This window comes from Plasmodium sp. gorilla clade G2 (genome assembly GCF_900097015.1).
Source record: "Plasmodium sp. gorilla clade G2 genome assembly, chromosome: 11".
Classification (NCBI taxonomy): Eukaryota; Apicomplexa; class Aconoidasida; order Haemosporida; family Plasmodiidae; genus Plasmodium; species Plasmodium adleri (nom. inval.).
The window spans coordinates 752,730-777,926 of record NC_041703.1 but is presented as its reverse complement, the minus strand read 5'-3'; the positions used below and the strand labels follow the sequence as shown (position 1 = coordinate 777,926).

General features: G+C 19.1%; 4 protein-coding genes across 4 annotated transcripts; 1 reads left to right on the top strand and 3 right to left on the bottom strand.

The window, feature by feature from the left end:
• Positions 1-940: 940 nt before the first annotated feature.
• Positions 941-6,516, bottom strand: PADL01_1121000 (calcium-dependent protein kinase 6; the record flags this gene model as incomplete). Its single annotated transcript, XM_028682674.1, has 6 exons — positions 941-985; positions 1,105-1,245; positions 1,347-1,423; positions 1,558-1,879; positions 2,034-2,977; positions 3,180-6,516. The coding sequence occupies 6 exons, from the start codon at positions 6,514-6,516 to the stop codon at positions 941-943; spliced, it is 4,866 nt and encodes a 1,621-aa protein (XP_028538928.1).
• Positions 6,517-9,392: 2,876 nt separating this feature from the next.
• On the top strand, positions 9,393-10,157 carry PADL01_1120900 (conserved Plasmodium protein, unknown function; the record flags this gene model as incomplete). Its single annotated transcript, XM_028682673.1, has 1 exon — positions 9,393-10,157. The coding sequence occupies one exon, from the start codon at positions 9,393-9,395 to the stop codon at positions 10,155-10,157; it is 765 nt and encodes a 254-aa protein (XP_028538927.1).
• Positions 10,158-10,306: 149 nt separating this feature from the next.
• On the bottom strand, positions 10,307-18,322 carry PADL01_1120800 (conserved Plasmodium protein, unknown function; the record flags this gene model as incomplete). Its single annotated transcript, XM_028682672.1, has 22 exons — positions 10,307-10,458; positions 10,563-10,715; positions 10,814-10,921; positions 11,024-11,251; positions 11,355-11,415; positions 11,514-11,668; positions 11,784-11,963; positions 12,048-12,166; positions 12,347-12,579; positions 12,701-12,949; positions 13,047-13,304; positions 13,422-13,674; positions 13,786-13,905; positions 14,034-14,040; positions 14,135-14,284; positions 14,395-14,479; positions 14,617-15,183; positions 15,324-15,522; positions 15,645-15,977; positions 16,072-16,266; positions 16,448-17,133; positions 17,315-18,322. The coding sequence occupies 22 exons, from the start codon at positions 18,320-18,322 to the stop codon at positions 10,307-10,309; spliced, it is 5,499 nt and encodes a 1,832-aa protein (XP_028538926.1).
• Positions 18,323-19,125: 803 nt separating this feature from the next.
• Positions 19,126-24,960, bottom strand: PADL01_1120700 (conserved Plasmodium protein, unknown function; the record flags this gene model as incomplete). Its single annotated transcript, XM_028682671.1, has 1 exon — positions 19,126-24,960. The coding sequence occupies one exon, from the start codon at positions 24,958-24,960 to the stop codon at positions 19,126-19,128; it is 5,835 nt and encodes a 1,944-aa protein (XP_028538925.1).
• Positions 24,961-25,197: the final 237 nt, after the last annotated feature.

Below are 25,197 nucleotides of genomic sequence, written 5' to 3'. Positions count from 1 at the left end.
AATACATAATTAGGGAATATAAAACAAATACAAATGACATTATATATTTCTACATGTATTATTCGAAAAATTGTATTATTCCGTTTTTAAATTATTTATATAAATATTTTTCTTATTCTTATTTTTTTTTTTTTTTTTTCGACTATTTATTATTTTTCATATAGGTCAGAATCTAATAAGTTCCTTTATATCATACATTATTAATACAAAATATTCATGTCTAATATATGTCTATTTTAATTACATATTTGTAAACATAGAGCAAAGATGTTTTATAAATTATAAAATAAAATAAATAAATACATGCATACATATATATATTATATATATTGTAGATATTATAAAGTTGGTGTTTTTTACAGTATGAAATAAAATAAAAAATAATCTGATATCAATGTAAGAGAAAAAAAAAATTTCTTTAAGGAAAATTTTTTGTGTTTCTAAATATTATGTAGAATATGTATAATATAATATTTAAATAATATATGATGTTGGAATAATTTAAATGGTATGTTGAAAATATAAACAAAACACAATAAAAAAAAAAAAACAAAAAATAATCAAAAAATAATAATAATATATAAAGACAAACTAATTTTTTAAATATTAAAGATATATATATATATATATATATATACATACATGTATAAAACTTTTGAATTAAATGTTTATATATGTATATAATTTAAAAAGAATACACTTATATATTTCTATTTTTTTATAAAAAAAAAGAGAAAAAAAAAGCATAATATATAAAAATTAAAGTAATTAACAACAACAAAAAAAAAAAAAAAAAAAAAAAAAAACATTAATTTAAATTTAAATCAAAAATATTACAAACACATAATTATATATTTATGTTTTGATTTTTATCAACTGATCCTTCTATTTTTATTATTATTTTATTTTTATTTTTTTTTTGTTCTCATTATATCAAGTTTTAAAATGTACTCAGCATATAATCCTTGAACTCTTGAAAACTTATCTGTAAGGGAAAAAATATACATATATGTAATAATGCATATAATTAATTAGGAACACTTTGTAATTACATGTAGGTTTCTTTTTTTTTTCTTCTTCTTCTTTTTAAGAAAATCAATTTACTTTATTTATAATATGTTCCCTAGGTATTCCTTTTTTTATGCTATGAACTGATAAGAAAAAGTTATCAATATCATTGTTATCTAAAACTTTATCATGAACTAATGATACGATATCACTTTTACTAATGTAACCATCCTCATCCTATAAAATAGGGGAAAAAAAAAAAATAAACAAATAAATACAAACATATAAATATATATATATATATATATATATATATATATATTCTATTCATTTATAACCTTATCAATCTTGTTAAAAGCGGCTTTCAAAAAGGTCGATTCTATATTTTTCCATCTATAACATCCAGCCATAAATTCTATAAAATAAGAAGCATTCCAAATATATATTTATCATATCATACGATGATCCCCAATATATATATATATATATATATATATGTATACACATTAAATTTGATATATTTATTTTTTAACTATGTATAATATATACCTGTGTAAGTTATGTTGCCCCTATCGTTAATATCCAAAGCCTGAAGAATCCTATTAATATCCCATTTTTTTATTCCGACACTAGCCAAAACGGTATAAATTTCTCGATGACTCAGTGATCCGTTATGGTTCGTATCTAATTTATAAAATAGCTCATTGATATACTTGATGTGATTATTGATTACACTTAATTCATGTGCCATTATGTTGATAATAATATTTCTTATGTTTGAATGTTTCATATATGACTTAATATTATTTAGAACGTTGGGAGAAATTTGGATTGGGTCGAAATAACCTTGAAACCATGGATGATGTAAAAGCTACAATTCATAAAAAGGAATATGAAAAATATATATATATATATATATATATAATAAAACATTACACACATAATTATATATCCATTATATGTAATATATATATATAATATGTATATTTTATTTATTTTATTTTTTTTTTTTGTAATAAACTCACAACTGATGCCATGGGCCTCTTATTGTAATCCTTCTGCAACATTAGCTTCAACATATGCAATGCCGTTTGAGATAATTTCGACTTTAAACTTTTGTAATCTGGTTCATCCCTAAATATACTTTGTTTGACCTCTTCATATGTATTTCCACCAAAAGGCAAAGATTTAGTAAATAAAAAAAACATGATAACTCCAGCTGACCATATATCACATTTGATTGTAAATTTTTTTTTGAATACTTCTGGAGCCATATATAGAACTGTTCCTGCAGCTGTTTTACTAATTCCTTCTGATTTATTAATTAATTCTGCTAGACCAAAATCGATAATTTTTAAAGTATCATCGCCTTTTTCTTTGAAAAGTATATTTTCTGGTTTTAAATCTTTATGTGCTATATTATTACTATGCATATATGCTATGGCACATAGAATTTGAAACATTATGTTTTTTATATATGTCTCACTGAAACTTTCTGAGTTTTTAATTTTACTCATTAATTCACCACCTTCACATAATTCCATTACAATATATGTACAATCCACATTTTCATATACATCGAATATTTTTATAATATTCGGATGATCCAAATATATTAATACATTAATTTCTTCATTTATTTTTATATGTTTCAAGCTCTTCTTTTTCAAAATTTTCACCACTTTATATAACTTACATATATTATCCTCTACTAAATGTACTTCACCAAAAGCACCATACCCAAGTATTTTCTTAAAACTTAAATAATTATATATGGATGAATAATCATAACCACCCAATTTTTTTCTACTTATAATACAGTTCCTTTTAATTTTAAAATTCTTCGTAGGATAATATTTTTTTTTTATCTGCTTCAATAAATCCCAATACATTTGCCGAAAATCAGTATAATTCATTCTATTATTTTTGCTGCTATCATAATCTTTATACACGATAGATAATATATTCTCTACAAAAAATAAAATCAATCAAATATAATAATATAATATAAGAACATTATAAATATACAAACAATATACATATATATCATAAATATTGTTAAAAAATAAGGCATAAAATGTAAAAGTTACACAAATAGAAAATACACATATATATATATATATATATATATATATATATATATATATATATTTTATTTTTATTTCCATTACTATCTACGGGAGGAAGCTCCAGATTGTGACACAATTTTTGTATTAAAGATTCAATTTCACTAAAATGTAAAAAATTTTTATTTTTGACATCAAATTGTTGAAAAGTAGCTCTAGCTGATTTTTCAAATATTTCATTATTTTTTAAAACTTTATCTATTTTGCTTTTAATATAAAATGGTGTAACCATAACATCTTCATCAATATTATTTTGTTTCTTTAATTTATTATTCTCAAGCATTTTTCTACTCAATGTTTGATCTATGTTCACTTCTAAATCTTTTTCATACTTTTCATTTCCTTTTTCTTTGTATCTCTCATTCTGTTTTATAAATTCTTTATTTAAAGGAAAATTCGGTATTCCTTTAATTTTTCCTCCAGATTCAAAATCATTTTTGTTAGAAACTCCATCATGTACAGATAACATTTTTTCATCCACTCCATTTTCTTCATTATTTCTATTTATCTTGATATTATATTTTTTTTCATAATAATCTTTATTCATCATATTTCTTCTATTATTTAATAACTCATTTGGAATACCATTTTTTTGTTTATTCATATCATTATATTTTTTATATTTCATATCTTCCACATAAGATATTAACTTATCATCACTTCCTTTATTATCATTACTTTTTAGGGTTTTTTTTTTGTCATTATCTAATAATCCATTGGGAAATTTTAAAAAATGGATTTTTTCCTCATTATCATTTATTTTATACCTTTCATTTTTATCAAAATTCAAATCCTTATTCTTATCTAAATTTAATTGCGCCTCTGAATTATAAGCTATCAAATTTTTACATTCAATTTTATTATAACTTACTGTTTCATCATTTCTTACTTTGCCAAGTTTGCTTTCATCAAATGCATCAATTTTTGTTTCAGATTTTTCTAATGTATTATATTTAAATTGATCTATTTTATTTATATTATTAATAGAATTAAAACTACCATTTCTTTTAACCTCAGATGATAAGAAAGAACGAGATAAACTATTTTTATTACGATGAAAAAAGTGACCCAATGCTCCTGCATGTAATATATCTGTAAATTTTATTTTTAATTTTTCCTTCTTTTCTGTACGTTCACATATTTTATCTTCCTTTTTAAAAAAATCCTCAATGTGTTTTTTACTTTTCATTTTGTCCAGAAAATGTTTTATATTATGTTTTTTTTTATCTTCACTATTTAATGATTCACATATTTCTTCATTTTTCCTTTTTGTCAATTCTTTATAAGTTTCCTTTCCTCTTTTTAAAATATCATTACTATAATAATCTACAGTTTTATATTTTGATATATTTCTAGTATGTTCTCTACTATTTAATGTATCTCCCTGATCGTAAATTAATTTATTATTATTATTATTATTATATGGTAAAACATTATTAACTTCATTCATAATATTAAATGTATTCATATTTTCACCATCTAATACATAATTCTCTATTTTATTATCTGTGTGACTTCTTTGAATTTTTGGTGATATATTTCCTATTAATTTTCCTTTCATATAATTATTTCCATCCATATACACTTTATCATATTCCTTCTTTTCCTCGATTTTCTTATCTAAACCTTTAAAACCAAATGTATTATTATTGTTCTTATCATTGTTATCTTTTTTATAATTGTTATACATTTTGTAGTTCCCCATTTTAACATCATATTTTTCAAACCATTCATTTTTATTACACATGTCAAACGTAGAAACTTTAATTTTATTTTCTTCTCTATTATATAATTTCTTTCCATTTTCAAAAGAAAACAGTTCTTCTCTTTTTAAAGTATTATCATCTTCCTTATTTATATTTTTAAAATTAAAAATGTTTTCATTTTTAAAACCTTTAACATCAATATACTTTTTTTTTAAGTCATCATTAAAATTAGAATGAGATACTTCTTTATTCACATCATTTTTAATATTGTCTTCTTTATCATTATTCTTTAAATATTTATTAGAATCGTTTATTTCTTCACCATAGCTATCATCGTTATTATAATAATTCTTTCCATTATCATGAACATGATCATTTTCATTATATTCAATATAATTATCGTCGTCATCCATATTATCATCTTCTTCATCCATATTATCATCCTCTTCATCTATATTATCATCTTCATCTATATTATCATCTTCTTCAACTATATTATCATCTTCTTCATCCATATTATCATCTTCTTCATCTACATTATCTTCTTCATCCATATTATCATCTTCTTCATCCACATTATCATCTTCTTCATCCACATTATCTTCTTCATCCATATTATCTTCTTCATCCATATTATCTTCTTCATCCATATTATCTTCTTCATCCATATTATCATCTTCATCCATATTATCTTCTTCATCCATATTATCATCTTCATCTATATTATCATCTTCATCTATATTATCATCTTCATCCATATTATCATCTTCATAATCAACGTTATCCTCATCATAATAATCGTAATACATATCTTTCAGTGTTTCGTTATTTTTGTCTATATTTTCAATTTTCTTAGTTCCCTTTCTATCTATATTTACGTCTTCTATTTCAAATATATTTTTTCCTTTTGATTTATGATTGTTATTATATTCATCACCATATTCATAAAAATTATCATATGCATCAATATGATATTCATAATTACTTTTATTCTTTTCGTTATATTTTTCATGGATGTATGGTAATTTTTTTTTATATGAATTTCTAGTAATATTGCTATTATTGGAATATTCCCCGATATTAGAATCATTCTCATTAAAATTCTTTTTATCATTCTTCTTATTATTAGTATTATTGTTATTGCTGTGTTTGTTATATAGTTTTTGTTTATTTATATTGTGAGAATCTAAAACGTTTTTAATATTTACTCTTGAATAATTATTTAACATGTTAGTCTCTTCATTTGTATACGAATTGTACGTTTTATATTCAACATTTTCTTCCTCTACAAAATTATTATCATCAAAATTATCGTTTTCATAAATATCTTCCTCGAATATATCATTTTCTTCATTTCTATAATGTAACATCTCTTTTGAATTATCATATATTTCATTAATTTTATTTTTATTCATAAACCCTTTTTTATTATTTTTGTGAGACAGCATAATTTCATTGTTCTCTTCTTTATTAAACCCATTTTTATATATTCCATATAAGTAACTTAGCTCTGAATTGTTTACACTATCTACATTTTTATCATCATTTTCGTTATCATATTCATCATCATCTAACACATTTGTTATTCTTTTATTTTTTTTTTGGTGTTTATTATTTTTATTGTAATAATTTTCCCCATTTCCTTTATAATTGTTTTTCAATATTTCCAACACCATATTAATGTAAAATGATATTAAAATTTAACAAAATTTTCAATAAATAAATATATATATATGTGTGTACATATATACACACGTTTGTATTTTACGATAATTCAGTTTTTAGAAAAATACAATATATAAACAAAAATAAAAAAATAAAAAAAAAAAAAGAAAGGAAAAAAAAAAATCCCTAATCATGTTCTTCCAGTAAAATCATCTAAAAACTATTTTTCCTTTAAACAAATAAAAACAAATATTGTCTTTACCTTAAAGGGAAAATAATTTCTATCATTAAGAACTACATTCATTGCAAAAATTTCATATTATAATATATATATTCATAAAATTGTAAAAATACCTTTCTTATTCCTTATTTTATCATATAATTCAAAATACAATTTACACATCAAAAAATATTACATGTTTTATAATTTAGGTGTATTAAGATAAAATAATAATAAAAAAAACAACAAGAACAAAAAAAAAAAAAAACAGGAAAAAAAAAATGGGTTGTCATCTTTTACAGATACATAATTTTTATCTCCTATATTATTTAAATTATTTTTTCTTTTTCTTCCTAATATTATTTTGTATCCTAAAACTATATATAAATAAAAAATTGTATTGAGTTTAAAATATATTTTATATTACATTATTCATGTGTATCATATAAATAAAAATTAAAAATATATATAAATATATTCATTTAACATGTAACTAGGAATATAAATCACATAAAATTACATATATATATATATATATATATATATATATAGATAGATATAGATATATACACAATTCATATTTGTAAAATGAATTATCAGAATATTAAAAAAAGATTAATAAAATATATTGAACATAGTTATGCTAAATGAAAGTACGTTGGTGTTTATATAAATATATATATTAAAACAGTTAAAATAAAGTATATAGAAAATCAAACATATAAAATAAAAAAAAAACTTCAAGAAAAACAAGTATTATTTGAAAATAATGATGAAAAAATAAAAAATTAATAATATATAATTTAAATACAAAAAAAAAAAAAAAAAAAAAAAAATGTTTATAAAAATGCCAATTAATTAATTAAATGAAGTTTTTTATTAAGGCAGTCATTATATATTAAATATATATATATACATATATTAAAAATATTATACCACACTAAATTTTAAGGTTTCATATGAATATAGGATTATTTTATTTATTTATTTTTTTTTTTTTTTCCCTTTTTTTGGCAACTATTATAAATAACTACATTTCTGAAATCATAAAATAAAAAAAAAGGAAAAAAATGATGTATATATTTTTTTATATAAACAGAATTTATTCCTTAATAAATAATTTTATAAAGTAAAAAAAAAAAAAAAAAAAAAAAAGCTACATTTTTTTTTTTTTAATATTGTTTATTTATATACCTATTTTTATACAACATATTTTATTTTTAAAAAATATATTATGTACGTTCATGTAAAAAAAAAAAAAAAAAAAATTCCTTTTCCTTAATTAAAAAGCCATTATTGTATATATATAATTATATAGGTAAAATCTATATTTTTTTTTTTTTTTTTTATTCCTCTTCCCAATATTTTATAAATATGGACAACATTTTTTATCCCCTTAGGGAAAATATAAATTTCCTATTGAATAATATAAAATAAAAAAAAAAATTCAATAAAATTAATGAGATATTTGAAAATACATAAATATTTTCGATTTTTACTTTTTTTCCATGTTATTAATATTTAAAATTTTTGAGCATTTTTTTTTTTTTTTTGTTCTTAACAGTTAATATGGTTTATAAATATATATTTATATGCATGTATGATTTATAGGATAAATTTATTTAGTTGTATAATATTTTTTATTTTTACATTTTTTTATTTTTCGCTTTATTTGTTCTTTGTTCTTTGTAATTTGGTTTTTTTTTTTTTTTTTTTATTTTATAACAAAAATTATCATTTATTATTATTTTTAACGTCATAATATAATATAGTATATAAATAAAATAAAAATTTACCATTCTCATATATATTATAGATTATAATATTTTTATTTTGGGGTAATAATTTGTGTGCATATTTATATAATTATATATATTTTGTGTGTGCTTATTAATTACAAATATATATAATATATATCACTTCAAAATTAAAAATGTCCAAATTACTTTTTTTAATGTTTTTTAGTAATAAAAGATGATTATAATAATTATTATGTTTTAATTGAATGAATGATACAAAAAAAAAAAAAATAAAAAAAAATAAAAAAAAAGCTTATAACCATGTATGAAAAATAAAAAAATAAAAATAAGGATTAATACAATTATTTATAATAATAATTAAAAAAGGTAAATAAATAAAACCGAAAATAACCTAAACAAAAACGTTCTTATATATATATATATACATATGTATGTATGTATGTATATAATATGTTTATTTAAAATGGTTTTTTCTTTTTTATAAAAAATTATTTTAAACCCAATATTAATTTGTAATATTCTTTAAATGTGATGTTTAAATTTAAGAGTTTCCTTATAAAACTGTTTAAAAAATATAAAAAAAATCTTAAAGAAGATTTGGAGAATTAAATATATATATAATTATTGTTCATTTTTAGTACACATTAAGAAAAAAAAAAAAAATATATATATTATATATATAATTCATATAATATATATATGTATATTTTTTTTAATCTTAAAAAAAAAAATAAATAAAATAAATTTGAATTCTTGTCCTTATACTTTTTTATTACGATATTAAAAATAAATAATACAAAATATATAAAAAAGAAAACAAAATATGAAATAAAATAAAAAAAAAATACATATATATATTTATTTATTTATATATTAACAAATTGTTTTAATTTTTTCTTATATAAAAATGAAGCTGAATAAATTTTTTGATCTTGTATTTCTTTTTTCATTTATATTTTTTAATATAAAATGTATTAAAAGTATTTCACTCAAGACACATGGATTATATTTAAAAAATGATATTTTTTTTACAAACAGAAATAATAATACATATGGTTTCATAGGATTTAGTAAGAAAGATTATTCTTTTCCAAATTTAAATAAAACAAAAGTAAATTCTAATAAAGACATTTTAAAAAAATTTAACAGAATGAATGTTTTATATTCACAAGATTCTGAATATGGATTAAGAGAATATAAAAATGATAAAAGCTTATGGAATCGATTCGTTAATAAAATGTCAGCAGTTAACAAAAATGTTTTAACAAAGCTTGTCTGTGCAGGTACTTTCTGTTTAGCATTATATCCTGTATATACTATGTTATTAAATAGTAAAATAGAGTACTTTGTAAAAAATATTTTAAAAGAAAAATTAATGAATTTAAATATTCCTAAAAGTATCAAACGTTATCTTTTTTTCATATCGTTTGCTGAATTCAAGAGATCTCCTTTTTTCCTTTCAACAATGTTAGTTGCATCATATACTTTATATGTTATTTTAAAGGTTTATATAGAAAAATATAGAGAATCAAAAAGGATTAAATCGGCAATTGAAGATTATAACAAAAACAAAAATGAATATATAAATACAGGTAGAGATTCATCCACAGAAAATGACACAGATTATTATAATAATATGGACGATGATGATTATAATAAAGATTTTTACTAATATATGAAAAGTTGTTTAATTTTAATTTTTCACTTTTTATTGTTATTGTTTTAATGTTTATATATTTTATGTTTTTTTTTTTTTTTTTTCCTTTTTTTTTTTTTTCTTTATTTCTTTTTCTCAAAACTTTTTAATTTTTAGTAATTTTTTTAATCATCCCTTTTTTTAAAATTAATTTTTTCTTTCATAATGTTATCAATAATATCTGTGAACATGTGTGAAAAAAAATGAGATATAATCGTAGGATTCAAAAATGTATAATCATATTCCACTGGAAGATTTGAATCCAAATTTTTATTTCCTAAAAATAAAATAAATAATGTAATACTCATATAAATAAAAACTACACTTATCTTATTAAATATATATTTGTTTAACGTTTTGTTTAAATAATATTAAACAAACTTGTTATTATATCGATTAGATCGTCCTTCAATATATTTTCAAACGGTTGTATTGAACATGTATTTATTTTTAAGAGATATGTAATGTATTTTTTTATATGATTTCTAATTATGCTTTTAAACATTTCAGCAAACATACAACAATATATATCTTCTATAAAATAAAAAATAATATATATGATCAATAATGTTATTTTACAAAAAAAAAAAAAAAAAAAAATATATAAATATAGGCATAAATTATATTCTAACTTTTTTGATAAATAAATTTTTCATTGATTGGAATATCCTTATTTTTTTCATCCTCCATATTTAACTTTTCCAATTTATCAAAATCAAGATAATGCCTTTTAAAAAAACCTTAGACGGATAGTAATAAGAAAATAAAAATGTATACATATATGTATATATATATATATATATATATATATATATATATATGTGCTATCTTATTTTTATTACTTGTTGATCTTTCTTCAAACGGAATAGGTAAATTAATATATTTTTTAAAATACAACGATTTTGAGTAAATATTAGTTTCAATTAAATTTTCAAACGTTTTTTTTTTATTTTTCAAATTATCAACATTGCATGTGAATAACTTTACATGAATATAAAAATAGAACTTAGACATATTCTGGATATCGTGTTTTTCTTGTTCTTTGAAATTTTCTTTTTCTATTATATCGTCTATTATTAAGTGAGAAAAACAAAATTTTTATGAATAATTTTTTTTAATAATATATATATATATATATATATATATTTTTATTTTATAAAGAAACTTAAATACCATTTTTTACTCCATATAAGCGTCTTATGGCTTTCTGAAGCATATCTGTATTCATATTGTCCTACATTTTGTGTAAAAAAAAAATATATATCATATATATATATATATATATATATATATATAATGCTTAAATTTTTTATATTTCCATATTATTATTACATAGGTGTATTTAAACTTTTGAATGTTGTCAAATATTTTCTGAGCGTGTGAAAAGGTTAAATCATCAAATCGTTTCTTTTTTTTTCTTTCAGGTAAGGATAAAACTTTATTCTGAGTGTTTTCTATTTTATCTCTTGTATCTTCATATACTTCTTCTATTCATTAAATAAATAAATATATATATATATATATATATATATATATATGAAGTAGCTCTTTCGTCATTATATAACTTAATTTTTTTGTAATTATGAAACATATTTTATCTACCAATGTTCGTTTCTATAACATCATATGTATCGTATTTAACTTGTTCATTTTCCTTCATTTCAACGATTTCTGTTTCTATAAACTTTAGCTCTATTTGAATGTTGCCCTCAATATCTATTAGTACATCGTTTAAAATGAAAGTAAATCTCAATACTATTTGTTCTTCTTTTTTAACAATTCCTATTACATAACAATATAAAAATAAAAAAATAAAAATATATGAATATATATGCACAAATTATTATTATTATTATTATATTTTACCTTTGTTGGGATCAATTTTTAATATACTCCCAGGAAGAGTATTTTTATTTGAAACTTTAAACTTTAAATCCTTTACAGATGAATAATTTTTAATTATAACAATTCTTTCTATTAAGGAACTAATATGTAACAAAATATTAAAAAAAAATAAAAATAATGATAATAAATAAATTAATAATAAGGATAAAATAAATAAATATAATAAAATATTATGTAAAGGATAACACATAAAATTTTTATCATAAAAAATTACTTTTTTTATTAACTTTATATTGATTTTTACTTTATTGTTGTCTTACTTTGTGGGGGCATATAAAATATTTATAGAGCTAGGGGAAATGTAAAACAGTTTATTTTTAACATATATATAAGAATATGGTGGAATAAAATTGGAACAGAATGTTTTTATGTTTTGATCAGGAATATCGTTAATACACTTATTATTAAAGAGATTAATTTTTTTGTACTGATCCTTATATATATTATCTAATGTTGTATTTAACGTTAGTGCAATTTCTATTTTTTTTAGTTCCTATAAAGTTCAATGGTTATAAATATGCATATATATAAGAAAATTAATCTAAAGAGGAATAGGAAAATAAATAGGTATGCATATATATATATATATATATATATATATATATATATATTACTATATTTTTTTGTAAATGTTTAAAATAAGAATTCATTATCAAGGTGTCATTAATTATAGATGGAGATAATTTGGAAAGCAAAATAAAAACAGAAAGATATTTTTTTCTTTTTATTATTCCTTTAGGGTTTAAAACCATAAAATTGTTATTTTTTTCTATATCATAATATATATCTACTTCACTATCGTTTAACATATCTATATTTAATATGCATTCGTTATTTATTCCCAGAATGTGTTCATTCAATTCCTTGATAAAAAAATAAAAAAGAGAAAAATTAATGATAAGAAAACAAAAAATAATATATTCACATATATATATATATATATATATATATTATTCATACTTTAACATTCATTAAATATATAGGAGGAATATTTGGATGGAATGTAAGTGCACATAAATTCAAAGGAACTACTTTTCCATTTTCAATATCAATTATTAATGGCATATTGTGAAAACCAATATATTTATGTTTATAAAATAATGTAATTGTTTTTGTCCCCTTTTCTTTTATTGTGAACTTGGTAGGGGATATTTCACAGCTATCTAAACATCTCATAAAATTATTAAATGTATTATCAACATATAAAATGTGAGCTATCTATAATGTTAAAAAAAATATACATACATATATATATATGTATGTATATATATATATTTGTTGTAATATTTTCCAGGTAAATGTAATAGTTTTTTTTTTTTTTTTTTCTATTTTTACCTCATCTTCGTGTGTTTTAACATAAGGTGGTAATATAGGAAGAATATAAGATTTTATAGTATTTATTTCAACGTATAGCGATATATCAAGAGGGTTATATAAAATTAAATTTACGGCTGTAATTTCATTTAAGGTATTATTTCCTATATTAAAATCTATATAATTAAAGTTATTAAATAATTTCTTCATGTTTTCTATCCCTTGGTTTTGTTTATATTCCATGTCTATATTGGAAATATTATCTTTTAAGTACCTAGAATTTAAATATACATTTTAACATAAAAAAAAAAAGGTTAAATAAAAAAAAAAAAAAAATTATATATATTATTAGTATGAAATATATTTATGTTAATATAAAACGTACGTATTAATTTTATCAATAGAAGTCATGTTCCAGTATATTGACGTTGGTGTTTTAAAATCATTAATATCAATAATTTGAAAATAGGGAATAACAACATTTACAATTATATCAATATAATTCCTAAAAGGATTCATACATACAATTATAAAGATAATCATTTTTATGAGTACATAAATATGAATGTGTGTAATATGTGTGTATGTATGTTTTTATACAATTATTTATTCTTATATTCTTGTTGATTATACTCATTTTCTGTAAAATTAAAAAATAATATATAAAAAATAAAGTATAAATTTTTTTTTAATCCTTCATAAAAACAATACATATATATATATATCATTTTTACCTCCTACGATGACAAAAAATCTGTAAACAAAACGACCTTTCTTATTAGTATTAAAACCAATATAAAAATATTTAGCAGAACACGAATTTATCATATCTTCTGTATTTTCAGTTATTATATATTTTTCAGCTTCTTTAGTTTCTTCTTCATCTTTGAGAATTAAAAAATAAATAAAATAAAAGAACAAATTAAAAAAACAATAAAATTTAAATGAATAAATAAATAGTTTTATTAAAATATAGAATGGTTATATAGAATACCTAAAAATTTGACATCGTCTATTTGATAAATTTTAGTTTTGGTCCTGTAATTTATCTTAACAGGATGTTCATTTTGTATCCTCACCTAAAAAAAAAAAAAAAAAAAAATATTATTAATAATAATAATAATAATAAACTTTTAATAACATACATATAAAAATAATAATAAAAAAAAAAAAAAAAAAGTTTCCATTATTTTTCCTCTTTTCATTATATTTATACCTTTGCATTAAATCGTGTTCCAGATGTAATTGGGCTACTTTCAATTATTTTAGGATACATTTTAAGACAACATTTTATTATATCAACGTTAATATTAAATTTTTTACAACTTTTAATATGATCTTTCAGGTTTTCATTTAAATATATTATTTTGTTCTTCATATCTATATTATTTATATATAATAAATATGTAAAAAATAAAGGTATGGATTTCTTAACATACGTATTACTATAAGCATATATATGTAAATTTTTCCTTTCAAAAGGTAACAAAGAAAAATAATAGAAATTATATATTTTTTTGCCTTCTTTAAAAGATGTCAATTGATTATTTTCCCATTGATTTTCTATATTATTTAAAATGTCCTCTTTATATAATTCTTCCTTTATATTATTATCAGTTTGTTCTTCTTGTTGTTCATTGAAATGTTTTTTTCCTTCTATATGTATATTAACTATATCATCAACTTCTTTTTTAATTAGAAAACATAAAACATTTCTCTCAGTCATATTTTCTATTGGTACTTTTTTAATGCTTTCCGTTTCGGTACTTACACAAGGTAAATTCTTCAAATATATATGAAAGAAAAAAATGAAAACAAATTAATAAATAAATGAATAATATTAATATATTATATAATGATATTATATTTTTACAATATATATAATTAAAATTTCTATAGTAAATAATATATATACAATCTTACAATGTCCAATTCTCCTTTGTTCAACATTACATTATTCATCTCGTGAGAAACAAAAACTGATATATAATTTTTTTCAATTCCATTTATTAAATAAGCAACTTTTATTTCTGATTCAACTAGATTTTTTTTTTGTGGAGAATAAAAAATAATTACATTTAAAAAACTATTTTTGGGTACATAATTTATCAACGGATAAATTCTAAAAAAAAAGAAATAATAATATATATGTGTAAAAAATAAAATAAATAGAGACATTTTTTCTTTTATTATAAATTTTTTTTTTTTTTTTTTTTTTTTTTTTTTCCATTTTGAAGTTTTGACCTTATACTTTCAACATCATTTTTAAATTGGGTAAAATCAATAATTTGTGTAATATCTGTATTGTTCTGAAACTTAGAAATAGTATAATTATTTTCTTCTTCAATCATATTTAAAAAGAAAATATGTTTGGGTGAAAAAAGCAAACTGTTCATTACATTATCTGTCTCACATAAGTATTTTATCTTAAATTGAAAAAAAGTAACATATAAAAATAAAGGTGGTAATAATGTTTTACTATTACATTTTCTATAATCTTTGTTATTTGATGGAAAAACAATACATTCATAAATTTCTCGTGTATATTTCTCTTTAAGCACTTTTATATTTTTAACTCTACAAAAAAAATAATATATAGTAAAATATATACAATTAAATATATACATATATAATATATATATATATATTTGAGTAAATTCTTGGTGTATACTTAAATGTTTGATAACTAAAAGGTAATAGTTGTGATTCAACAGGTGTTACTTCAAAAATGTTATGTTCCTTTTTATTGTTATTTAAACCATTTGTCCATACACATGTATATTCAATTGGTGTTTTGTTCATAATCATAATATCCTTTTCCTCAAATTCTAAGACTTCTAGCTCCTTAGGAACTATAAATATATCTCTTAAATGTATATGTATATGTATATATGTATGCATTTCTCATATGTTAATTTATATGAGGAAACATTTAGAACAAATAAATGCATACATATAATATATATATATATATATATATTATAGAATTTTTTTTTTTTTTTTTTTTTTTTTTTTTTTTTTTTTTAATTTGTAATATTTTATTTTACTTTTGATTTATTTCCATTATTTCATTCAATAAATCATATGGAGTGTCCTCATAAGTATCAAATTCCACTGGGAAGTCCCATATATCAATATAATCATTTTTTTCATAATAAGAGGTATATATTGTTTCTTTATCATGTATAAGATGCTTATATCTATATATATGGTTAATAGAAAGTGGACACATTTTATAATTTATTGAGAAATTACAAATAATATCTATATAAAATATTTGTTTATTTAAATGAACCAAGAAATATATTCTTTTATAAATATTTATTGGATAAATACAATTACATATTAAATTAAGAGAATGGAAACTATTTTTCTTTATAGTAAATTTTTTATTTTTTATATTTATAAAGTTCCCTGTATTTATAACATCAACATCCAAATCTGCATTTTCATCATTCCTTATCGTAACTTTTTCATTTATATTATCTCCTATTTTAACATTTTCAAATAGATATAATGTTTTTGAAAAAAATAATTTTATGTTTACAATTTCACATATTAAAAACAATTCCACGCAATAATCATTACATGCTATAAACTGAATTATTTCTGTGTATTGATTTACTGGGTTTGAACTATCAATACTTATGATTATTTCTTCCTTGGCCTTTTCTTTGAGGAAAATTTTTTCATTCAATAATATGAATATATTTTTTTCTTTTTGTTTTCTAGCCTTTTTACAAAAGGGACGAAGAAAAAATATGATGAATAATGGACATATATGTTTAAAAGTTATGTATATAAATAAATATATAAATATATATATATAACATATTTATGGATAATAAAACAGTTATTTTATAAAAAGACTTGTAGAAATATATGCCTAATATTAAGATATAATATTTACTTACTATAATTTTAATTGGAGAATTAGTAAGATTTTGTAAAAATATTTTTTTCTTAACTTTTTGTCCTAGTGTTATTTTTCCAAAATTTAAAATACTTTTATTAAATACTTCTTTGTTATTTTCAAATAGGATATTAATTTGTGGAAGTACAGACAAAAAATTTATCTCTGTTTTTTTTTTAATTAAACAAACGTTAACATTTTCTTCATTTAATAAATGTATTATGTCATTTACATTTTTAGCTTCTTCATTTTCATTTGGATTTATTGTTGTATTCATAAAATTGTTTTTTTTATAATCATCGTTTTTGTATGTTTCTAATTTTTCTTTTTTTTTATTTATATCTTTTGCGTCATTATTTTTTATTTCTTCTTTTTGGAATATATTTTTTTCTATATGTTTGGGTATTTCAATAATAGACGTAGAAATAAATTCATTATATTTTTGTGGAACTTCAGAATATATAATTATTTTTATAGATTTTTTTTCATTAGCTTTTAGAATAAATTGAGATGGATCAAATTTTATTTTCAATTTTTTTTCTTTAGATAAACTTTTATGTGATAATTTAATGATTGCATTCAATGCCCCTTGGTTTTTTATGACAAAGTCTTCTATAGTTTTTTGTTTAATTACCATCTCATTTAAATTTAATATTGATGGAATAATTACATCACATTTTAAAGGAGTAGCTTTAAGCTGTATGGATATTTTTTTATCTTTTGTTTTATCATCTATTAAAATATTTAATATTTCACATATAGTTTGTAAATCATTCAATGGATTTAAAAAACTTATTAAATAACTTTTATTTAACCCTGGACTAATATTTTCTATTTCTTGCACTGGATAAGTAAAATATGTACTACTCTGAAATAAAAATCGAAATCGTATAATATTTTTAGTGGTATTTTTTATATGTAGCCGTTTAGTTAATTTTACCCCTCCTTCATAATTATCAAATTCGATGAAGGAGTTAAATTCAAGACCATACATTCTACAACTTTCCATTTTTTATCTATACATTAAATATAATAATGAACAGAAGAGTGTTAAATGAAAGGAGGTTATTCATACTATTAAAGCCACAAAGGTATAATAAATAAATAAATAAATAAACATATATTATATATATTGTGTGTTAATAGGAAAATATCTTATTTTTATTTTTTTATAACATACAAAATAATTATCCTATATATATAATATATTTCAGACAAATCATTCTAGTTTCTCTTTATTTTTAAATGATAATTCTCAAATTGTATTACGCATATGTAAATGCATTATCTTTTTACTCAAATTTACATTTTTATGTTATTAGAAAAATGCACACCAAAAAATATATATATATATATATATATATATATATATAATATATATGAACATATATTTATATATATGTGCTCAATAAAAACACACAAAAAAATATAATATAAAATAAATTATTATTTAAAAAAAAAAAAAAAATTCATAAACGTTCATGTACGTGAAAATTTCATATAAGCAATCAACCATATAAACAATATGTACAATAAATATATATTTGCATTAATAAAATGATAAAGAGGAAATTTATATGTTATATATATATATATATATAATAAATATTAAGACAAAATATATTTTATTAAAATAAAAAAAAAATAAATTAAAAAAATAAATTAAAACTAATCCATTATTAACAAACACACACATATATATATAAATATATATAAACAATGTTTTAAAGGAAATAAATATATATTTTATTAATCCATATTAATTTATATTTATTATTTTATTATATTTTTTATATTTGATTTTAATTTTCTTTATTCTTCTATTATCAATGGGAATATAGAAAAATATATATTTCTTTTATGTAATTCTGTTTTTTCTGTTATATGTGCTAATGTTTTTTTTATTTTCATGGTATATTCTGTATTTCCTTTTGTTAATAAACTAAGACAGTATGAATAAGCTTGTAAAGTATTACACCAATTTTGGATAATAATATCAATAGACATTCCTGTCTTTTTTAACATTTTTTGTATATTCATTAAAACAATTTTGATATCTTCATTATCTTCTATGAATTCTTTAAATAGTGAATCATGTTCATCTCCTACATTTCTTTCTTTCTTTTCATTGATTTTTCTATTAATGTTTGTAGTAACTGCATTTAAATCATCAATATGTAATGTTATGCTATTTTGATCTTTTAAAATGAATGTAACATTATTATTTTTAATTTCAATTTTTTCAATAAAAATATTATTATTCAATACAGCAATAAAATCAGGAGTACTTCCATTACTCATTAAATTATATATACCAAACCATTTTTTGATTAAGGATACTTTTGGTGTATGTTTTTTTAAAGTTTCCACTACATTATATGCATATTCATATCTTGCTTTATGTGCTTTAGGTAATTCTTCTTCAAATATATTATAAAAGTCAAGAACAATATTCATTAAAACATCTTTTATGTGTATATTAATTCCATCAATTTCAATTATAAATAATAATTTTCTTGGTTTTGATATATCTATATTCATATTTTTTTTTCTCACATTTTTATAGTCTTTTATTTCGGATCTCCCTAAAAAGGTAAACATAACTTGTCCTTCAGCTGTTATTTCAAAAACACCTTGTTTTGTATTTATTTTTACTTGTTTAATTTCTAATGTATTTACAACTCTATGTGCAATATCTGAATTTACGTTCTTTTTATAATTTATCAAATTGGAATCTTTTAATAATTTTAAGCTCGTTCTTAAATTTTCTGATGAATTATTAGTTTTCGATAATATAAAATTATTATTATTATGATGATTAAACAAATCGGTGTTATGTACCAATAAATTATTACTATTACTATTATTTTTATTATTATTATTATTATTTATTATTATTGATTTTTTATCTAAACTATTTATTTTATTCGTTACAATGCTATTAATACTTTTTTTTCTATTATCTATACTATATTCACTTAAGGTATCATAAATATTATATATATCCTTTTTATTTACATTATCATATTTATACATATTTGTTATGTTATTATCTACAGAAATGTGTGAATTATCATTATTATAATTACTGATATCTTCCCTTTTTGAAAACAAATTAGGATTCAATAATTTTTCATCACTAATATTATTTTTATGATATTGATCCATATAATTAGTATACTTATTTAATGGTTTTCTGTTAATATATAGTTTCTTTTCTTCTTCATTATTTGGTGAATTTTGATAATTCTGATTATTCTTATAATGCAATTGATCATTTTTAAGAGTTTCATCGTTCATTTCATTAGATGTATTGAACATATCTTTTATATTATTCTTATGTTCATTTTTCATATTAGATATATTTTTCTCTTTTAATACTTCATTTGTTGGAGACATTACACTTATATAAGAAAAAATAGAAGCTGCTGGTGTGGGTTCTGAAATTGGATTTTCAAATTCTTCATTAAAACTATCAAATGAATATCTGATCATATTTTTATTGGTATTTTCTTCCTTATATGAATTAATTGAATAAGAAACATCCTTTTCTGAATTATTCATATTATTATACATGTTAAAAAATGGAGGTGTGTTTTTTTTATGTTCTAAATTATTATTTATACTATAATTCCATTCACTTGTATTTTCACTTAAACAGAGATCACTTTGATTATTTTCATTATCATACAAATTTTCTATTCGTGTTTTATTATTTTTCATAATTTCTCTAATGTCCTTACCTTCCATTTTATATGGAAGATCACTATGATATTCCATAAAATTTGGAACATCTTTTTGTATCTCTTTTTGAATATCATTTAGAATATTACTTGGCATTTCATTTGAAATATATTTATTGTCTGTGTTATTCTTATTATCATTTTTGATTCCACTTTTTATATCACTTTGTGAACATTTCTTTATTTCATTTGGATTATTATTGATATTAATAATCGAATCATCTTTTTCATTTTTTCTATATAATTCCCCTTCATTGTTTGAACCATTTTGAGAATTATAATTTAAAGTATCAATTATATCTTCCATATTTTTCCCCTTTGTGTTAAACAATAATGAATTATGGAGATTTTCTTTGTTTCTTTCATTTATGAATGAAACATGTTCATTTTTATCTTCTCCAGCACTTGTCTTGTTATCATCAGATATATCATTAATATTTTTATTTTCAACTAAATCATAATCAGCATCTATTATAAAATTTTTGTATTCGTTTTCTTCGAAATTTACATTAGATATCTTTTCTTCATTCATATCACATTTTTCTTCTTTTTTGTTTATTATGGATATATCATTTATATCATAATTGTTGGTAACGTTTTTTATGGAAGATTCTATATCATTAATTGTTGTTTTTTTTAAAAGAGTTGTGGCTGATTCATGATTCATATTAACAAACATTTCTTTGTCATTTGATTTGTTGAATAGATATTCATCATTTTGTGAAAAATCATTTTTGTTGGACAAACAAATATTATTATTATTATTATTATTATTATTTATATTATTTATATTATTATTCATATTATTTATAATATGTTTCTTTAGTTCATAATTCTTATTTGAAGTATCATATTCATTTAAATTAGCATGAACCATTTCATAAATTTTATTCTTATTCATACCATCATGATAATTATTACACATTATATGTTGGTTGATTATTTCATTTTTATTTTTATGAAATGATGTTTCTGAACATTTACTATCCACTTTACCATAATTAATATTTTCATTTTCGTTTTCTGAAGATTCTAATTTATTAAAAAATATATTTCTATTCATATTATTATATGACTTTTCATTTGCATCTTTTTCATCATTTGGATGTTCAATAAGTTCATGGTTATAATTTCCAAAATGACTATTATAATAATTATCATTACTAATATTATTATTATTATTATTATCTCTATATTTTATATAATCTTTTTTTGGATCATTTAAATGATTATCATATGTTATATGCTTAAAATGATTTTCATAGGAATGACTTCGTAACATTGAAAAAGAAGAATCGTTTAAATATTTATTATTATAATCTTCAGAATCTGTATTAAAAGAAAAAAAAAAATTTCTTTTTTTGTTTTTATTGTTATTTTTATAAGGATATATATTATTTTTAATATAATTTATACTATCTATATGTTTGTTATTATTATTATTATTATTTATTTTATATGTTTTATTTTTTTTTTCATTATTTATATTTTTCAAACTATTAAAACTATTTTTTTCTTTAATATAAGGAAAATCATTTTTCCTTATTATGAATTTGTGTAGTTTTGGTGTAAAATTATTAAAACTAGAATAATATCTATTTTTTTTATTATTATGATACATTCCTTTTTTCATATTTTTATAAACTAAATTTAATCTAGACTCATTATTAATATTTCCAGAATGGCAAATAATTTCATGTTTACTTACTGATGGTAATAACATACTAGTAGAATTAAAATTTGATTTTCGTTTGTTTTTATAAATTTCCATTTTATTACTATACGTTACACTTTTATTTGTAAAATTACTACAAAAGCTATCATTACTAATACTACTACTACAACAACTACTATCAATAATAATATTATTATAATTATTTTTATGGTATTTATTCATACTGTTATCATTACTACTATTTGCACTATATGTTGTTGTACTTAATTCATCACTTTCATTGATAGATTTAGGTAATGAAGAAAAAGAATCTGATTTGTGTAATTTAGATTCTTTGATATTTTTTACATTTGTAGATACATTAAATGTTTTATTAAAATATTGACTAATATTATAATTATTTACTTGTTTAAGATAATGTTTATAATGTTTTAATTTTTTATTATTTATATTTTGTAAACATTTGATATATTCATTTAAATTATCTCTAGTAGCATTTATTAATAACTCTTTAAATTTTTCTATATTTTTCATATAAGAAAAATTTAAATAAGTTTCTTCATCTTGTGGAAAATCGTTTTTATTATATGTAGGTTTATTATATTCTATATTTGCATAATTCAAATTTTCATATATTTTATTTTTACTTTTACATATATTTTCTGATATTATTGCATTTTTAGATTTTAATTCATATGGATACACAATACTACTACTATTATTAAATTTATTAATATAATCTATTTTTTTCCCTTCTACTACTACATCTTTTTCTATTTCTTTATTATTATAATATATATTATCTCTATTTATATTAGTATTTTTATTATTATAATGAAAATTTTCAAAAGCATTTTTATAAATAATTCTACAGTTACGATTATAATCAGTTGGATTATTTAAATTTTTAGTATTATGCATTTTTTTTATTATATTATTATCTACATTGTAATTTTTACCATCTATATCATACTTTTTATTGTCTAAGATATAATTATGTGAATTATTCATATGATTATTAATTAACTGTTCTATATTAGAATTTTCAACTTTATTAATTTTAATATAATTCTTAACTATATTATTTTTATTTTCTTTTTTTAATTCAAATATGTTCAAATTTTTATCATTCATATGATAATTTTTATTGTTGCATTCATATATATTACCTGTTTTGTGGTTTTTTTGAAATTGTATTGATTTATCATGATCATCGAGTCCAGGTGAAAAATTAAAGTTCTTACTATCATTATCATAACAGAAGGATAATCCATCTAATTGTTCATAAATGATTTTTTTCCTAACAAAATTAGTACGTTCTTCACTATCAACTTCTCTATTGTTATCATTATTATTATTATTTTTATCCACGTGAAGAAAATCAGTATTACTAAAGGTTCTGCTACTATTATTTAAAAAAGAAAGATCTGGCACTTTAAGTGGTTTGTTTTTAAAAATTGTTTGATTGCTATCTAAGGTTAAAAATGTTTTATAATCATCTATTTCATCATCATTCGAAACTAATGATTTATCTAGAAGATCCCGATTTTTTATTGATTTTAAGTTATGAATATTGTTATCTATATTATTTGAGTAATTATTATAGTTCAACGTATCATTATTTTTAATACTGCATTTATTATATGAATTATAATTACTTGCTATTTTATCATTTATTGTATTAAAATGTTTTTCTTCAGATATATTTTTTTTATAAGCAATAGGATTATATTCATCCTTTCCAATTACATTATTACTATTACTATTATTATTATTATTATTATTATTATTATTATTGTTTGGTGATTTATCTTTTGATATATCTATGTTATCACTAGATAAACTCAAATTTAATGAATTATATTCTAATAAAATTTCTTTAATTTTTTTTCTCCTCTTTACAGCCTCTTCTAAATTTTTTTGTGTATTTGATTCTTCATTATTTAAATTCTCCATGGAAATATTTTTATTGCTTAAACATTTTACAGAACAAATAGGAGTATTCATATTACTATTATTATAATTATCATTTGTCTTCAATTGATTAGATAACTTTTTATTATATATATTATCATTATTAATAAATGACAAGTTCTTTTGCACATTTTCATCTTCTAATATTCTCTTTTCTTCTTTATCACAATTTTGTATTGAGTTCATAAATCTTTCGGAAGTTTCATTATTACTACTAGTTCTTTTTTTATAATCTGAATCAACAAAACTTTGCATTTTATAGTCAAAAAAAAAAAAAAAAAAAAAAAAAAAAAACATATATATATATATATATAAAGAAATATTATTTTAATATTTCAATATTATTGAAAGGTTTTAATTTTTTTGAGTTTTAAATAAAAAAAAAAAAAAAACCAAAAAAAATTAAAAATTAATACTAATAATTAAAAATATTTTAAAAAAAAACCTTATGAAATTATATAAATAAAAATAACTAAAAATTTTTATGAGTTC